Consider the following 15,000-nt stretch of genomic DNA (forward strand, 5'->3'; position numbering starts at 1 on the left):
TTTCTGACGTATTCCAATTATGTGTTCACCTTTGTCTTCACTCTGGAAATGGTGATCAAGGTATGAAGTACGGCTTTGGGGTCTTGTGGTGTGACATCGCCTTCAGATTAGAAGGACCTGGGTTTGAGTCCCGCTCTGGACGGCGCATAGTTGAATCCTTGGAAAAAGCTCTTTTTTATAATCACATTCTCTCATCGTACTCGGGTGTAAAATAAGAAGTTGGCTGTTCACATCGTTGTCGCTGTGGGAGAAATTGTAATATAGTCTAACAGGCGTCATGTCTCTTCCCACATGTTACATATTGCTGTTGCCCAGGGACCCTTTGCATAGGCCTTTGAGCACGTTTAGTGGATCTTGCGCCATATAAAAGTACCACGCTTTTAGTATAGATTATATATTCAAACCTTTGTAAGAAGGACAGCGCCCGTTCCTTAACCAAGTGTCCATCTGACACAAATGGCCTCTTGACCATCATCAATCTTTCGGCCATTTTTGTGTGTCTGTTTTGAATACTTCAATGATAGTTATGGGATAAACAACTGAAGTGTGCAAGGGGGGGGGGGGACACAAATGTTCATTTTTAAAAATTTTTATGACTAGCCCCTTGAATTGTGTCAGGGGTCTAAAACTTCCATCTGTGAATAGAACAGCGAAATAATTTTACCCATTAAAGAGTTCTGGTTGAGGTTTTACCGCTGTTTTATTTATAGTATAGGCGGGAAACTTTGACATCACTCAAAAGGGACAGTTACAACACTTTTTTTAAAATGGATATCTATGGTTTTCACCCTTTACTCTTCAAATGTTATGCATTATCATTGTAACTACTATTAATACCCTTGTTTATCAGTTCTCAGCCTTAGGTAGAGTTCTTTTTTAATAACTTTAAATACTTTATAGTCTATTGTATTTATGGGATGATAGGTTCGTAAATAAAATATCAATATATATTTTGATAATTATCATTATTATGCCTTAGTATCTAATCTGTAACGAATACATTAGGTAATGAGGGGCAGAGAATTATCAAAAATTGCCATCAAAATCATATATCTGTCAAACATCTAAAGGGTTTCTTTTTGCGACAACTAAAATTCTAAACATTTGAATGTACAAAAGGTCTGGACGACAAAATGCATATACACCATCATGCGATTATGCCATTTTGTATATTTTCTTTTTCAAAAAATGAAACGCCATCGATGTTTTGACTCTGTCTTTAAAATTTTTAAAGTATAATTCATGTTGCCCATATCTTTCATACCTTTCACCTTTAATGTTTTCATAGAATAATTTTCTATCTGATTGCCGAAATGTTCATCGTTGGAAAGCAAACCTACTAGAAGATTATTTGGTCAAAATATTTTAAATATAATATTGAGATGACCTTTAATCGTTTTCGTGCAATAACTTTCCAGCTGATCGCCAAAGGTTTCATCGTGGGGAAACACGCCTATTTAAAGAGTGGCTGGAATGTGATGGACGGATTCCTCGTGATGATTTCCCTCATCGACATCCTCATCTCATTGTCCGCCAACAGCAGCCCAAAGATATTCGGCATACTCAGGGTTTTCAGGCTACTTCGAACGTTGCGTCCATTGCGGTAGGTAGTTTGTTTTTTCTCTTCCTTTCAAGCTAAAACACCATCAATTTGAAGACTTGTATGGCCGTTAAAATTAGCAAAATGATTATAGTTGTCATATTTAATTTTCCACTTCATATGTAGTGTTATATTGACAATTATAATGGTAGCTTCGAGCAATTCCATATGTAATGTTATCAAATATGGAATAATTGATTTATGCAGTGTACAGAATCCATCAGGTGCTCTAAATAAGTACCTGGCCGTTAACAGCGTTGTCTTTGTCGGATAAAAAATATAATATCGCCTAACAGGTCTGTTTCTTCAAACATGTTAAGTGATGATGTGGGCTAGGGACCGCTTTGAGCACGTTTAGTGGATATTGCGCTATTTATAAGCTCAAGGTTAGAAATACAAATAGTAATAATATGAATGTTAAATTCAAAATTAAAGGCATATTAGCAATGATAACATTAGTATCATCGTATCATATCAGACTGTTTATTTACATATTTTTTTCATTTTGATTTCCCTATTTCAGAGTCATCAGCCGGGCACCAGGCCTAAAGTTGGTGGTTCAAACCTTATTGTCATCCCTCCGTCCCATCGGGAACATTGTTCTTATTTGTTGTACTTTCTTCATTATATTTGGTATACTCGGTGTGCAGGTAGGCAGACATAGATTGGATAGAGAGTTTTAGCTACAGCCTACGTATCACTTATGACGTATCACTTATGACGTGTCACTTATCGCGTAAGCATCACATGAATCACGTGAAGGGGCATCAGCATGGCTCAGCGGTACGGTCTTTGCTTCGTACCCGAAAGGTACTGAGTCCGATCACCCGCCGTGCGCTGTGTGGGTCTTGAGCAAGTCACCACGCCCTAGTTCAATTAGCGGCGCTGCACTGCGGCTGACGCTAGAGTTATTCCAATCTTCTCCGGGAATAGACCCTAAAGACATTTTTCCCCTATGAGATAAACAAATGGAATTTTATTTATTTATATATTTTTTCTTTATTTATTATCATAAAAGGGTTTGGATTTGTTTGTTGGTGTGCTGGTAAAACTGTTTTCACTAAAAATGATTCTTTTATAAACAGGCCGTTCATGCACGTCATACGTGGTTTGTTGTACGTCGTGTGTAGCTATAATTCCTTGGCACTGAAAGAGTTATTAAAAATGCCTAAATGATTGTTTATTGGAAAATTCTGAGATAATTTGTGAATTCTGATTGCAAATCATCTAAAATAAAGCTCTAAACATTTGAATCGTAACATTATATTGCATAATGTGTGTCCTTGTAAAATCTTCATTCTCTTCATCTCAGTCAAATACCACATCATGACATTGTTGATTTGTATCGCATAATTTGTGATTTTAACCTTAAGAAATGTTTGAACAATAAATGGCTGGAATGTCCTGCAGCCGGACATAACGGACGTTGAACGCTTGGAAACGTGCGGCTGTGTGGTCTAGTGGTATGACACTCGCTTTCGGATCGGAAGGTCCTGGGTTCGAGCCTCGCTCGGCGCATAGTTGAGTCCTTGGAAAAGGCTCTTTACTCACAATCTCTCACCGTACTCAGGTGTAAAATGAGTACCCGGCCGTTAACAGTGTTGTCTTTGTCCGAAAAATTGTAATATCGCCTGACAGGCGTCATGTCCCGTCCTACATGTTAAATGTTGCTGTAGACCAGGGACCCCTTGTAAAGCGCTTTGAGCACATTTTAGTGGATATTGCGCTATATAAAAAAAGCTCCAAAAAAACGTTCAACACAGTTTTGAATGCACTCGGAGATAAAGATAAAGGGAGTAAATCTGACTCATGAATGAACATGACAACACAAAACAAACGACGTTTCGGCCTTTATGTTGTTCATTCATGAATCAGATTTACTCCCTTAATCTTTATCTCCATTTTATTTGACTCATTTAGGCACCTCTATTAATTTGAATGCACTCGCTCGTCAAGGTGATCTGCAACTGTTCCCTGTTTTGATTGGACTGTAACTGCTGTAACCATCAAGCTTTCTTGTTATTTCACGTTGACTGTAACTGAACATTTGCATTGAAGGGCCAGTGGGGCCTTTTGCAAATACAAGACATTTAACTCACTCAATCCTGGAGAGTTTTGCTACTTTTCAAAAATGGAAAAAATGTTTTAAAAATGAGCATGTGCATAGATAGTTTTATTCAACTACCATTAACATGTAAAAACTGAAAACATTATCTTTGATACTAAGCCTATAATTTGTCTCAGAAAAATGTAATAAATAGGCACGGGGTAAAAGTAACCGGGTAAACTACGGATATAGTCGGTGTTAGGGTTGAGTGAGTTAAGAATTTGAAGATACCTAAAACTCTCTTTTTGTCATTTGTGTTCTGATTGAGTTTTTATTTGTTTCAAGCAGCGTCTCTGATATTTTAAAATTATTGATTATTTTTTTTTCACATTGATTGGCTAAATATCAAAACTTGTTTTTCCCCAGCTGTTCAAAGGGACATTTTATTACTGTAAAGGTCCTAATGTCGCTCATATACGAAATAGAACGCATTGTGAGGAGGATAAGAAGAATTTATGGATTAATCAGAAATACAACTTTGACAATTTGGGAATGGTAAGTGCGACTATGTGGTCTAGTGGTAAGGCACTCGCTTTCGGATCGGAAGGTCCTGGGTTCGAGCCTCGCTCAGCGCATAGTTGAGTCCTTGGAAAAGGCTCTTTATTCACCGTACTCTCTCACCGTACTCAGGTGTAAAATGAGTACCTGGCCGTTAACAGCGTTGTCTCTGTCCGAACAAAATTGTAGTATCGCCTAACAGGCGTCATGTCCCGCCCTGCATGTAAAGTGTTGCTGTTGGTCAGGAACCCTTTGTAAAGCGCTTCGAGCATGTTTAGTGGATATCGCACTACATGAATGCTCTATTTTTTTTTTTAAATCAGTGTGTAACATCGTTCTTCAGAGCCATTTATCCCGGTTTCTATAGCGTGAAACGGTCAATAGCATTTGCTTTCGATCCTTTGGATATGATGCTAGTCTATCTCAAAGTACACTTTCGACCAGATCTAACACATCCAGCTACCTAATCACTGCTGGGTTGTTAAGGAGGTCAGAAAAATTATCGACTGCACCCGGAAACGATCTTGGTCCCTTTGCTTGTGAAGCGAATGCTCTACCAACTGAGCCAGAGGAAGGCATGGTAAAGAGGATACGAAGAATGTATGGATTAATCAGGAATACAATTTGACAATTTGGCAATGAATGAATAATATTAATGAGTAAACACGAAATGTTTTTTAATTGATGGATGCAAATGATGTGCAGATAGAACATTCATAATAACATGAAAATAAACAAAAAACCAACAAATATTAAAGAAAGGATTGCTTTAAAATAACAATCTCTGTAAAAAGTAATGAAACGATTTATCAGCTTACATTTGCGCCATGTAATTTCCTTTCATAGTGCGGCTATGTGTTCTAATGGTATGACACTCGCTTTCGAATCGAAAGGTCCTGGGTTCGAGCCTCGCGGTAGGCGCATAGTTGAGTCCTTGGAAAAGGCTCTTTACTCACTTTCTCTCACCGTACTCAGGTGTAAAATGAGTACCTAGCCGTTAACAGCGTTGTCTCTGTCCGAAAAAATTGTAATATCGCCTAACAGGCGTTATGTCTCGTCCTACACGTTAAATGTTGCTGTTGACCAGGGACCAATTGTAAAGCGCTTTGATCACGTTTAGTGGATATTGCGCTCTATAAAAGCACAATTAAAAAAGAAATTTAGTATGTTGGTTGACTGATTACCAATTATGTGCTCCACGTATATCCCATTGTTTCTTCTCCCCAGGCTTTGATGGCATTGTTTGTGTTGGCCTCTAAAGATGGATGGGTTCAAATCATGTACACGGGTCTTGACGCTGTTGGTGTTGATGAGCAGGTCGGTAGCCTTTCAGTTTTACTTAATTCATAACAAGTAATTTACACCTTCTATGACGTTAACCCTCTCCTTACAAACTATAGGAATATTGTCACATTATTCATAACGATGCAACCAACATATTTCTTATTGTAATTTCTTTTGTACATCATAAACTTTATAGAAAATGAAAAGTGTGTTGTAGAGCATGTTTTGCTTAAGAAATGATGTATGGCAAGAACTTACTGCTTTTATGTCAGAGTGATAAAAAAATCTATTTTTGTGTGAGCTTGGTGTGAAGTTTTGGGGAAAATCCTGAAAATGGCTGGTATGGAGAGAGTTAAGCAATTTTTTTTAAAAAATAAAAACAAGCAACTTATCTGATGCTTTCAAATCGTTAATTTTAAATACAATGGTTGATTACTTTGGATGATTTTTAAAATAGATATTCAGATAATATCTTTACTATTGTTACTGTTAAAGTCATAGTGTTCGTAAAATCAATGTTTAATCCGTTGTTGTTGCCCTAAATACTATCTTTAGGTTGTTCTGTTTTTATAAACTTCGCAGTTTTTTGATGCAGTTGAAATCTGAAAAAAGTGTCAATTTTTTGTATACAAGATTAATTCGCGATACAAATAAAGTATGACAGTTTTTTTCTTATTCAATTAGATACCTTAAATTTTTTTATTGGCGAAATTCATCATTTATTTTATAAACCACATCTCATCAAAACAAATGGATTTTTCTGGGGGGGGGAGGTGTTTTTTGGGGGGGGGGTTTTGGTGATGTTTTTGTTTTGTTTTGCCCGCTGTATGTTTATATTTTTGCTATCTGTTTATTTGTAACAGTCGTCTCCGATTGAATGAGCTGTTTGTTTTATTGTTTTATATAAGGAATAACAAATGTAATTTTATTTCAATTTTGTTACAAAATTATGAAATTGTACGAAATATGCAATCAATATTCCTATTATAAAGGATCGTTTTATTGTCTGTCATCAATTTTATATTTTAGGGGTGATTGGAAATTTTCTAATGAAGAGAAGTTAATTTGTTTGTCTATTTTTTTTCTTTCATTTCTTCTTTCCAGCCTATTGAAAACTACAACGAATGGCGCCTTATCTATTTTATTTCCTTCTTGTTGCTGGTTGCCTTCTTTGTGCTCAACATGTTCGTAGGCGTCGTGGTTGAAAACTTCCACAAGTGCCGAGAGTCGCAGGAGATCGAGGAGAGAGCGAAACGCGCTGCGAAAAGACAGGAAAAACTGGACAAAAAACGAAAGAGTGAGGATCTGAAATCCACGTCATCGCTGTCGTCGCTGTCGATTGGTTCGTATGAATTACTGAGTCTGGCTAACACACAGTACAAGGCTGACTTTTCCACAACGACATTTTACACATAGTATATTATTTTACCATACCCGACGACGACGTGTACTAATATACAGGTCTGTTAACCCTCTCCTTACCAACTATTATAGGAAAATTGTCACATTCGTTACGATACAACCAACATTTTTCTTATTCAAGTTTCTTTTGTACGTAATAAAATTTAAAGTAAATGAACAGTGTGCTGTAGAGCATGTTTTTTTTTGGCTAAAGAGATTATGTATCGTAAGAACTTACGGTTAACTGCTATTGTATTTGAGTGATAAAAAATCTATTTTTGTTTTAGTTGGGTGTGAAGTTTTGGGGAAAATCCTGAAAAATGGCCGGTAAGGAGAGATTTAATCCAAATTGTTTAGGGTTTGTTTTTGTAATTCAAATACAGTCTCAAACCAACGTAAAATATTGTCCATTACAACAATGTTTTAAATCAGGGCCCGTAATTGCGTTCGGTTATTAGACCTGCAAAACATGTACACCTTAATTATACTCAATACGTGACCCATCGTTTCGAAACGGTTTTGTGTCGGAGTGTTTCTGAAGTGATGCTGAAGATTGAATACAAAGTCAAACCATGAAAAAGATTAAAGTTATTTGTTGTATCTGACCTGCCTACTTGAACATTTTAAAATTTGTTATTTTTTAGGAGATAAGGGTTGTAGTCGCTATTGGTAACTTTAAGAACCAACAAATTAATCTAACAACGATTAAATAGCAATTCAAAATCCTTAAAATTATGTAGTTCGACATCACCTTTCAATTTTAATTAGTTTTAATACTTTGGAGAATTAAACTTGAAACTCCTTATTTTTCTAACTTCATGTGAGAAGAGTATACTTACTGCTTTTAGCACTCGGCTCTTAAATTATAGATATATATATGCGCTTGGTTAAGAAGCTCACAACATTGCCATCCAGTAGTATAACGGACCAACAAACAAAACTATGTCTAACCATGAACATTTATAGTCTGGATAATACAGTTTAGTGAGAATTACTCATAAACATAGATGGCAAAAAACAATAACAAAGACCCGAGTGACGTAAACGTAATGCTATCTATAGTTGCATAAACTCAAAATAAATTTGATATTTTAACTCCCTCCTTACCGACCCTTTTCAGTATTTTCCCAAAATGTATATTGTGTCGTAACAAATGTGACGATTTTGCTGCAGGTGGTAAGGAGAGGGTTAATTATCATTTTACTTTAAAAATTCACTATTCGGCGCCCGTTTTATTCTGGCATCATACCATTTCAACGCGATGAGTCACATGGTGTTTCGGAATTATATCACTTCATTATTTTTTTAAAATATACCGACACATTTTGATCACGTGATTCAGAAGTCTCAAACTCTAACGACTTTATCGTCCAGTTACACAAAAATTGGCGGGTTGATTTCGGATTTTTTCCTTGGCTATTTCTTTTTCATTTTTGGTTTGTTTCGTTTTTGTATTAAATATCAAAATAGTGCGGGTTTTTTTTTCATTACTGGAGCATTTAAATCCAAAACATTACCCGCTTGTCTGTTCGCCTTGAATAATTCGACAAAATTGGCAAATTGTTTTACAACAAAAATTGCAGAAGCCTTGAATGTGTGTTTTAGTAACACGTGTAAGAAGAACACATCGTATTAACGAATTTTGTCTGTTTCACTCCACCATTCATTTTGTCATTTCAGTTCCATTTCATTTTGTATGTTTTCCCATGTGTCGTAAACTTTAACACACTTCACAATCCGATAAGACAATACATTCTCAAAAAATAACTTACAAAGCAAACATATTGTCAATAAATCTTACATATTTTGAATCCAAAAGAAATTATGACACTCTATCTAAATGCATATTATAGCCTGGTGAATCTTAAAAACAGTTATGTATTATATTTAAAAAACAAAGGTTGAGTATCAAAATTGTTCCGAACAATAAAGTTTTCGCCATAGAGCACATAATTACTGGCAAATCTAAAAATCTTTATCTATTTTTTACACAGACTGATGTACGAGTAACTTGCAAACTGTTTTATATCTTTCCTGCTAATTCTTTCATCCGTTGACTCAGATTAATAGGAAGAAAATCTGCTCGGTCGTAATAAACAGTCCTTTGGGACGTTATAGCGAGTATGATTTCTTCTACGCAATTAATTCTTGATATCCACAACAAAAAATGATGTAATTTTTGTCTAATGTAATAAGACGATTATATCACCGTATCTTAATTATATTCAAATAAACACAAAGCATTTATTTCCACAATGTCATTCAATACATGCCTACATTCAAGTATACACACTCTTACACAGACATACATACACGCACACACACACACACACACACACACACACACACACACAAACACCACAAACCTGTTTTCCTCATTTATTTCTTGTCATCTTTTCAACTTTTCATTTATAGTTTTGTTTTGATTTTTGTTTGTTTTTTTAATATTATTTTTTAATTCAATAATTTTCCATTATTTCAATATTCTTTTAATTTAGTAATAAAGCATGACTTTGTTTTTTTAATACGTAGAGATAGCTTTAATGCTTAAAAAGAAAAAATATTGTATTGAATTTTAACAGATCTTTATTTATTATTTGTATAATTAGAAGATTTCTGCTTTACTTGTTGTGTGTAAATGTTCTTCGTTATTTCATTTTTCGATAATTTTGTTCCATTATTTGGTATGCTCTATAAAATTTTAACCCAACCGCTGTTGTTCTAGTCACTTGTGATGAACTGTTGTTTAACACTTAAATAAAATATCACTCCTTGACCCATTGAAAAAAACAAACAAATTTTGTCTTAGCCATTTTGTATTTTATTTTTTTATTCAAATAACAGATGACATCATTGATTTGCCAGATCGTAAGAATTACTTTTTATTTAAAAGCTAAAATAATTTCTTTTGAAAGGCATTCATTCATTTCTCATATCCCCTCTTTAAATACGAATAACAATGTATTCTTATAATGGATGAGTGAACCCAAATAACAATAATATAAATTTGAGTTAGATGTTAACGTTTATTAGATTGATAGAAATGATGCGGTTAGATTGTAATCAATTTAGTAAATTTTAATCTTTAAACTTTTATCGAACAATTTTGGAGTCAAATTAATTTTGTTTGAGATTCAATCAAGACTGCATGTTAAATTAATACCTAGATATTTTGTAACTAAACATAAAGATATTATTTATATTTCATAAAACGAAACCGTTCAATATTATTTGGTACCTATTAAATTAGATATTTCAGATGTAACACCGTTAATTTCTTTTATTAATGTCCATTGATGAGGTGAATAAATGCATTAACTTCACTAGCTGTACAATTGACTAAATATCTTTTTTTGTACTGATCAAATCAACATACTTCAATGAATTGTATGTGTGGAAAAAGATACACATCAACTTTTTTAAAAATCTAGAACTCATCGCCTCTAGTTGATATTAAATCAAAGTAAATCAGTTACTTAAAGTGATACAAAGCTGTTAGAAGCCGTGGACTGTAAAAAAGTATAAACAAAAATGAATATGAAAGCTACAAAGAAAGAACAAAATACCAAACATTTAACGTTTGGGACTCAAACCTCTACGTCAGCAAACAAAAACAACAACAACAACAAAAATCAATGAAAACGTACATACATTACTTAAAAACCAGAACGAGGGCAGAAAAATATTTGGCACGTCCTTTCTGTATTAGATCTTGGACCAAGTTGTTTTTCTGAAGAAGAGTTTTGAGCCCGAATCGTTCCGTGCCGGTATTTTTTCTTTTTTTTTTCTTTTTTTTTTTAAAGCTTTAATTATCAGAAATATAAAATTCCAGTCATTTGTTCTGTTAGAAAAATGTATTCATTTGTCTAAACAGACATGGTAACGACCCAGTTTTTATAGTTTTGGCTTTAAATTCAATTTTTAGCACAGGAATCAATCATGGGGTTATGTGGTATTGTGATATCTATCATACTCGTTTTTGGATCGGAAGATCCTGGGTTCGAGCCTTGCTCGGCACATAGTTGAGACCTTGGGAAAGGAAGGCTTTTCACTCACATTCGTTCACCATATTCATGTGTAAAATTTAATACTACACAATTATCTTGAAGAATCCCAGTTGATTTAAGAACAGTTTGCACCAACAATATAATTGACACTTTCAGTTTTATTTTTATATATATAGCTATTTAATGCCACCATTCTTGTATTATCATATCATATGAGTAATAGGTATTGATGTTTTCAGAAATAATTTGATTTAAAGAAGAGAAAGCAACATTGGTCTACTCTTACGTAAACTGAACATGTATAAAGTATCTAATCAAGTTTTTTTTTAATGGAACATAGAATATTAATCTACTAAATTCGCGTAAGGGAACAGGGATTTATTTTCTAAATTAATATGGACACATATGAATATATCATTCTTTTTTCAGTCTAGTTTTGTAATTTGCTTTGGAAACTGAAGTATAAGTAATCAACTGATTTTCCATGCTTTGAATTTTCACAAGGTAGCAGCTCTATGACAGACAAAGATAGATCAAATAAATGTATTATCGAGACGCAAGCAACCTTTGGTGTGTTGACAAATTAGTAAAGTTACATTGCATGGACATAAGAAAAAAGAGATACCAAAAATTGAAGCTCTAATGCTGGTCCTGGGGTCCCGATGGCTCAGTTGGTTGAGATCTCGCTTTACAGGCAAAGAGACCCAGATCGATCCCAGATGAAGTCGATATTTTTTTTTCTAACCCCCCCCCCCCTCCCTCCCTGCTTGCCCAGCTAGAATTGGGTTATTGGATTTTTCATTAGATCTGGGGAATAATACCTTACGATAGACCATCGTCCAATCCAAAGGGTTTCACGCTATAGAAACCGGGATAAACTCCCGCTCTATGATACTAATGGCTCCAAAGGGCTAGTGGAAAAAGTAAAACAGTATGTTATGTGAAATAGTTTGTTATCGAGAAACAGTTAATTCCTAAATATACTTTAAATCCTTATTAGCAAAAATGCACGGAAAACGAATTAATTTCAATTATGCTGTAAAGAATCCATCAATTTGCCCAAGTTTTTAACGTTTCGATTTCTTCACATATGACTTTTTAAATATCCTCAAAGGACATAATCTGTGTTAATTTTCTACATTTGATTCTAAATTGCAAGTAATGTTGTATTATTTCTAACATTTATTTTGGTGCATTCTATTCATTTCACATTTATCAATTTTAATTTGCTCGCTTATATATTACTTTTCAAGTTTTGAATTTTCTTTCATTTTTTTTCTGAAAAAAAAAACAAATAACATATAGAAAATGGCGTCGTGTAACAACACAGATGTACTTAAGCACAATATAGGATTTACCTATACCAATGATTGAAGTCTAATTTACCCTACTTGTTCCAATTTCCTTTTTGCATTATTCTCAAAATGATGGTCATCCTAGCTTATTGTGCTTCTAACTCCTTATATTGCCAATTTTGCTCGCTATTTCCTTTCAAAGTAGTTAACAAGTTAGAAGTAGTAATATATATTATATATCCCTATTTTTTTGTTGTATGAATCCCTCATTAGCTCTATCCGGCCAGCCAGCCAGACTCAGTGAATTCAATACGACCAATATTTTTCTATGTGGTTACATTACATTCTATAATTATGAAAAGATTGCATGGAATTTTGAATTCTAGGCCACTGTGCAGTATTCATGTGGCATTCGATTTAGTTAAGTTAATTAGCATTAATAGAATTTCTACTTTTATGATATATAATATGATGATATAGTTCTTTCAATAATATATACAAATGAAAATAGACTTATTGTTCAGTTATGATATCACATGTGAATAATCTTGAAATACACGGATTTTTCTTTCACCTTGTCACCTATAACTGATATTATTTGGTTTGGATTGTCACACTTTGACCATGTTTGAAGTGTCATAACGTGAGATATATTTGCTGTTGAAAATAACTTGCTCACACCTTTACTTTCTCTTTATAACCTGCGACTTAATGTTGTTTATATCATTTCCGAGCGTATTTGGATGGAACTCGGCTTGATATATTTTCAGGGATCATTTATTTACAGATTAGAATGTGATTGATTTAATATGACATGTAAAGGGGAGCAGTATTCCTTAGATTTGTATTGCTTTAGATATTATACCTAAACCTTCTTCCTTTGACAGTAGTATTCCAGCCGACGGGCTTAAGGTAAATTTCACCTTTTTCCTTACACCAATTTTATAGTTATGGAAACAGATAAAGTTATTATGTTATATAAAATTAGGACATTAGATATATATGTGACATATATCGACAAAAGTTCTATATATGTTACAATCCACCAAAACTATATATGGTATATCTTATCAGTTCTTAGTGCTATCCATAATGTACCACGAAGGTAACTAAACTTGAGTTATTTATACGGAGCCTCTAATTTTTGTTTCGTATTTTTCTTTATCAATATTATAGCTGTATTCATTCTGGCCCTCTCTTCATATTCTATCTATTATTCTTGGCAAGCTTTGCTCACTTTTCTATTGTGGTGAAGGTAAAACTATTTTATGACGTTTCGGGACATCTACCTCTGCATCTCATGAAACGATTGGTGAACTGTCTCACTGTATCTGGTGCTTTTATTGGTAGAATTTAAACAGTTGACCTTACTGCTTCACCGTTCATCAAAAAATAAGACAATTATAGAGAGACATATAAAGCTAGACTTATTAATTTTTGTATAAATATATCAACCTGTGTTGAGACTGTTCCTTACATATGATTACGAAATATTATTCGGTGCTCACTTACCTGTTAAAAAAATCCTTATTAGTACATTTTGAAAAACTTAATTGAATTTTCAGATTTAAAAAGGATGATATATAAAAATGATATTGATAAAAATTGTATTATCACCTGGAGTAAATAACAACTTAATTTTTAAAAAAGGAAATTTAATTGCACCTCTCCGAGAAATTGATGTTGGGCCTAATTCCATTCAAACAGATATACAAACTTAAATTTTATCAGCTTCCACAACACGCAAGGTACATTTTGATGGGCTGGATTAAGCAGAGTCGACTGTATCGTTATTATCGGCCTGTTGTCGGAACATAAACCTATCTAAGGGACATAACTGGCTTTAACTGTTTTCTTTGCTGTACATTTTGTTTTTTGTTTTTAAAGCTTTGAATAAATGAATTATCTTGGATTCCGGTGTCAGAATGGACATTTTGTCACCTCTCATCATCCTTGCCTATCCTACCACTCACAATTTTCCCTTTGGATTCAACGAGAACGAACGAGAATGTTGCTGCTCGAAGCTCGAATGAATAAACAACAATACGAAATGAAATGGAAGATTACATTTTTTTAACGAAGACAGATAGTGTGGACGTTTCGGGTTTCCCCTTTATCAACAAAACACGGCACGTGTGTCGTCTATTTATTAATTGAAGACAAATAAAATGGACGTTTCGGGATTCCCCTTTATCAACAAGACACGATACGCGTGTCGTGTTTTGTTGATAAAGGGAAAAACCCGAAACATCCACATTATCTCTCTTCATTTAATAAACCGAAGCTTCCATTTCTCATTTCTTATTGTTATTAATTTCTATCAACTCAACAAGACGTAACTAACCCATTTTCCCCGATTCTGAACCAGAAATGAGAGAACCGCCGTACTGGGCTAACTACTCCAACAGCCGCCTGTTGATCCACACGGTCATCAACAGCAAGTACTTTGACTTAGCCATTGCTGCTGTCATCGGTCTCAACGTCATCACCATGGCTATGGAGTTTTACATGATGCCAGAGGTAAGGGGACTTGATTCTATGCTGTTGATGTGTCAGCCGTATTTCTTTTTTGTTTGGCGTTGGGGGTCATCACCATCATCGTCGTCGTCGTCATCATCAGCATTATCATCATCATCATCATCATCATCATCTTCATCATTATCGTCATCATCATCATTATCGTATTCATTTTTTCATCATCATTATCGTCATCATTACCACCATCATTATCATCATCATATTCATCATCATTATCATTATCATCATCACCATCAACATCATTATCATCATCATCATCATCATCATCAT

The 15,000-nt window shown here is 34.2% G+C and overlaps 1 protein-coding gene across 2 annotated transcripts in view; it reads left to right on the plus strand.

Moving 5' to 3' along the window:
• LOC144973645 (voltage-dependent T-type calcium channel subunit alpha-1G-like) overlaps positions 1 to 15,000 on the plus strand; it is a 388,470-nt gene that overhangs the window by 353,130 nt on the left and 20,340 nt on the right. Inside the window, exons 23-29 of one of the 2 annotated variants that reach the window (XM_078916353.1) lie at positions 1 to 60; positions 1,419 to 1,603; positions 2,124 to 2,250; positions 4,074 to 4,202; positions 5,433 to 5,522; positions 6,594 to 6,831; positions 14,561 to 14,712. The exon at positions 1 to 60 is cut by the window's left edge and continues 9 nt beyond it. In XM_078916353.1, coding sequence (XP_078772479.1) covers positions 1 to 60; positions 1,419 to 1,603; positions 2,124 to 2,250; positions 4,074 to 4,202; positions 5,433 to 5,522; positions 6,594 to 6,831; positions 14,561 to 14,712 — 981 coding nt within the window. The remainder of the gene's footprint in view (positions 61 to 1,418; positions 1,604 to 2,123; positions 2,251 to 4,073; positions 4,203 to 5,432; positions 5,523 to 6,593; positions 6,832 to 14,560; positions 14,713 to 15,000) is intronic. The other variant, XM_078916355.1, reaches the window with a different exon arrangement.

Source organism: Berghia stephanieae, chromosome 5 (assembly GCF_034508935.2).
Source record: "Berghia stephanieae isolate SIO BIC M18660-M18661 chromosome 5, UCSD_Bste_1.3, whole genome shotgun sequence".
NCBI lineage: Eukaryota > Metazoa > Mollusca > Gastropoda > Nudibranchia > Aeolidiidae > Berghia > Berghia stephanieae.